The 4,781-nt window shown below is 47.5% G+C and overlaps 1 protein-coding gene across 1 annotated transcript in view; it reads right to left on the minus strand.

Moving 5' to 3' along the window:
- Positions 1–280, minus strand: part of LOC112396104 (pH-response regulator protein palI/prr-5-like) — a gene marked incomplete at its 5' end in the record, with an annotated part of 2,646 nt that extends 2,366 nt beyond the window's left edge. The window contains 2 exon segments of the mRNA XM_024739646.1: positions 23–120; positions 122–280. Of these exon segments, the coding sequence (XP_024595414.1) occupies positions 23–120; positions 122–280 (257 nt within the window).
- Positions 281–4,781: the final 4,501 nt, after the last annotated feature.

Below are 4,781 nucleotides of genomic sequence, written 5' to 3' on the forward strand. Positions count from 1 at the left end.
GGCGTGCACGGCCCTCCCCCACCTCCTGCGCTCAGCCCTAGGGTTCCTCGCCCGCGCCGGGCCCGGAAAGGCCGCCCCTTCACCTGCACGGCCTCTTCCGAGCGGGAGGCGATGAGCCAGCCAGGTTCGCAGTCCCAGGCCCGACTTCCGGGCTCTCCCCGCTCGCACGGAGACGGTCCCCTTGAGAGGAGGGTCTAACCAGGTATTTTTGGCTTGGGGGTGTTAGGTTTTGTGAAGGGGGAAAGTGAAAGCCCTCGGAATTAGGGAAGCGCAATGGATGTATTCACCGGCCAGTTTGGGCGCACCTCGCGGCAGGTGAGGGTGTGGGGCGCTGGGCCACTGGCCCCTGGAGGGCCAGGCCTCGTCACCAACGCTCTCCAGGCACTCCTTTCCCAGAGACCCCTCCTGACCCTGCCATTGCGGAGCCCTGCGATGTTGTGCCTCCACCCTGCTTTCAGGTCATTTGCCAAAGAACCCAAATTCTTCGGATCGGACCCCACCCTTCCCCCCACCCTTCCCCCCACCCTCTGCTACACAAGACCCTGGGACAGCGGCAGGGTTCCTGGATTAGAAATTGGGAGGAAGGGCCAAGTGCTGCTGGAGAGTTACCTGGTTCAAATTCAGGTGTAGTGCTTGTGGAATGCAGATTCCTCAGCCTGGACCCAGGCCCAGTGAATCAGATGCTCTGGGGTGGGGCCGGGAATCGGCATTCCTTGTAAATTTCCTGCTCGTGACTCAGTCACCAAGGTCTGAGAATCAGTGGTCCAGGACTTTGAAGTTGGGCCGTTTTGGATCCAAATCTTGGCTGTGCCATTTTCTAGCTGTGTGGCTTTTCAAGACACTGACCAAAGCCTCTAAAATAGGGATAATAATTCTGCCTAAAATTGGTCGGTAAAGTGCCTAGTCTCACGTCTAGCTGAACCCTTGTATATGCCCAGCCATTGTATGTAAACTAAACCATTCTTGGGGCCTTATTAAACTATGAAACAAATTCTGGGAATATTCACTTTGCAAAAGGATTCTTCAGTATAGAGGTCCATGAAATGGTCACCTGACAGCTTTGATCCGATCACTCTGTGACCCCCAGACCCCAGCTCTGGACGAGGCAGGCCCCGAGGCCTGGAAAGGGGGAGAGGGCACTGGCCCAGAGCCTGGGGAAGAGCAAGGTGAGTCAGGATGAGGTGATGGGGATCTGCTGCCCAACTGAAAAACACCTGATTGTTGTCACAGGTATTTCTGAAAACTAGCTCACTGGGGCCTGTTGATACCCAGTAAAAGCCAGACCCTTCTTTCTCTCAATATCCTCAAGCCCCTATCATAGTGCTTAGTGGGCATGGCTCAGCTGCCAGTATCCTCCAAACCAGGCACAGGCTTCTAGAGAGGGCGGTTGAGGTCTGCTGTAAATGCAGCTCTGCACAGTGTCAGGAACTTCTGGGGTACAGCTCCGGGAGCCCACCGCCTCCTGCTAGGACTGAGAGTCCAGCCCCAGGGCTAGCACGGCCCTGGGAGCTCCCATGGCCTGGCAGTGAGATACCTAAACCCTCCTTCTTACGTCAATTGTTGTAACACTTTCCTGACGGAGATGTTCCACTATTCCATTAAGTTCCCAGGCTAGCCCACAGCTTCACCCCACCCCACCCTGCCTTCCTTGCCTGGGCCTGCCTAGAGACACAGGATAGCGCATGAGCTCTGAGCCACCTAGACTTTGATGGGAAGCCCAACTCTGCCGGCTGGTTACCAGTTGCACAACCTCGAGCAAGTCACTTCACCTCTGGGACGGTCAGGAAGGTGAAGCCCTTTCCAGACAGTGCTTACCTCAGAGAGCCATTTGTCCCCAGCCACTCCAAGCTGCTAGCAGTTGCTGGTGGTTGCTGCACACCCCTCCCTGGGGCTTCCTTTTGCTGGGGCTTCAGGCAGCTTCCCAGCAGGCAAAGTGCCTCTCCCAGTGGTGCCTTGCAGCCTGCAGCAGTTTATGGAAAATACCTGTTTACTCCCCACTGGACTTTGAACTCCTCAGGGCCGGGGCTTCTGTATTACCTGGAACTCATGAGTAGAACTGCGTAGGTGGTCAGTAAATTTTTTCGATTTGCACTGAACCCTTGCTGTTGAGCCCATTTGGACACTTTGGTCACCATCAATCTAGCAGCAGGAGTAGAAGAAGGAACTGGCAGAAGTTCCAGGGGTGGCAGGAAGGGAGGGCTTGGGTTCTGCAGGAAGCGGGGATGGCAGCCTTAACACTGGGATGTTCAGAGGGCCAGAGCCGGTAACTCAAGGAGCCTGGGCTTTCACAGTTTGCCCAGGGCATGTTCTGTGCACATGTTAAGAATGAGCACTGGTCTAGGAGTTAGGAATAGGATTCTGGAGCTACTCTGCCTCCAGTTCAGTGGGTCATTTCTGTAGTCTGGGCTTCAGTGTTCTGAGATATAGATGGAAAGGGTGGACTAGGCTGGTGATGCTCCAACATCACTCTGAGCAGAATTATCTGGGGAGCTTTCAAAATTATGCAGATGCCAGGTGCTAGGCCCCACCCCACCTCCAAACATTCTGCTTCAGTTGGTCTGAGGTGTGGCCCAGCATTTGTATTTTCTAAGCTCCCTAGATGACTCTACTATGAAGCCAGAAGCACTGGATTTGGTTGTTTTAGAGCAGTGGTCCTCCCCCAAGGGTGATTTGCACCCCAGTGAACATTTGGTAACGTCTAGAGACATTTTTGGCTGTCACAACTGGAGGAGAGAAGGTCAGTGCTATTGGCATCTAGAAGGTAGAGACCCTGGATGCTGCTAAATGTCCTGCAATGCAGAGGCCAAGCCCCCACACCCCCTCACCACTACAAAAAATTATCTGGCCCAAAATGTCAATAGTACCAAGACTGAGAAACCCTATTTTAGATGTTCTTTCCAAGATTCCTGTGTGCCCCCAAAACCCCCTCTTTTCGGCAGCCCAAGTGATTTTTTTTCAAAACCTGGATCTTGTATTACAAATTGTATTACAATTGCCTAAAACCCTTTGCTACCCATCCCTTTTAGAATAAAAACCAAACCCTTAGTCTAGCATAATCAGACTCTTTTAGTGCTCCACTCTTGACTTTCATACCCCTTCCCCTCCCCCCCACCATCTCTCCCACCCCTCCAAGGTACTCCTTGTGCTCTAGTCAGTTTCAGATGAAAATGAACCATCCTTCCTCCTGCCCCAGGGCCTTGACACATGCCTGTTTCTTCTATCTGATTGACCTTCCTTTGGCCCAAGTAAATTCTAAATCATTCTTTAGTACCCAGCTCAAGCATCACTTCCTCAACCATTCTTGGCACCCCTCCCCCCATCAAGGCAAGGTATCTGTCTTCTCTCTTCTGTCTTCATGGAATCTTCATTTCCTTCAAAGTAGTTATTTCGATTTGTGAGGTTTTTTTGAAACTATTTAACAAACAGTAAAATTGACCTTTATTTGGTGTACGGTTCTATGAATTTAATTAAACATGTGAATAGATTTATGTAACCACCACTTCAATCAGGAAACAGAACACTTCTATCACCACCCCTCGCCAAAAAAAAAAAAAAAACTCCCTTACACTCTTCCTTTGTGGTCAGACCCTCCCATCCCTTACTCTGGCAAACCACTGATCTGTTCCCTATACTGTCATTTTGTCTTTTCCAGAATGCCGTATAACTGAACTCATACAGTCTACATGATTTCACAGAGCATAATGCCTTTGAGATTTATCCATGCTGTTGCATGTATCAATAGTTCATTCCTTTTAATTGAGGAATGGTATTTCACTGTAAGGGTATACCACCATTTGTTTATTCACCTGTTAAGGGTCACTGGATTAGTTCCTGTTTTTGGCCATTGTGAATAGAGCTGCAGTAAACACTTGTGTATAGATTTTTGTGTGAACGTAAGTTCTTATTAAATAAGTAGGAATGGGATTGCTCGGTCATATGCTAAGTGTATGTTAAGGTTTATTTTTTTTAAAACTGCCAAACCTTATTTGAGAGTGGCTATACCATTTTGCATCTCCCACAACTATATATGAGAGTCTGCTTAGCAGCACTTATAATTGTTAGTATTTTTTCTTTTATCCACTCTAACAGGTGTGTAGTGGTATCTCATTGTGGTTTTCATTTGCATTTGTCTAACAGGTAATGATACTGAACAACTCTTTTCATGTGCTTATTTGCCACCTGTATGTCCTCTTTGGTTAAATGTCTGTTCAAGTCTTTTGCCCACTTTTTAATTGGGTTGTTTGTTTTCTTACTGTTGAGTTTTGAGAGTTCTTTATATATTCTGGATACAGGCTCTTGTTGAATAAGTGGTTTGCAAATATTTCCTCCAGTCTGTACCTTATCTTCTCGTTCTCTGAACAAAGTATCTTTCACAGAGCAAAAGTTTTTAAATTTTGATGAGGTCTAACTTATCAGTTTTATCTTTTATGCATCATGCTTTTGGTGACACATCTAAGGACTCCTTGCCTAACCTTAGGTCATTAAGATTTTCTATAGTTTTATGTTAGATTCATTTGGAGTTAGTTTTTATATAACATGGTTTAGGTTGAGGTTAAATTTTTTTTGCCTATGGAAGCCTAATCCCAACACTGTTTATTGAAAAGAGTACCATTTTTCTATTGAATTGCTTTTGTACCTATCCAAAATTCAGTTGGCCATATTTGTATGAGTCTATTTACTCTCTTCTGTTGATCTGTGTGTCCATTCCTTCGCCAATACCACACTGTCTTGATTATTATAATTTTACAGTAAGTCTTAAAATCAGGTGGTATAATTCCTCC

This window comes from Neophocaena asiaeorientalis, unplaced genomic scaffold (genome assembly GCF_003031525.2).
Source record: "Neophocaena asiaeorientalis asiaeorientalis breed wild unplaced genomic scaffold, Neophocaena_asiaeorientalis_V1.1 scaffold348, whole genome shotgun sequence".
Lineage (NCBI taxonomy): Eukaryota > Metazoa > Chordata > Mammalia > Artiodactyla > Phocoenidae > Neophocaena > Neophocaena asiaeorientalis.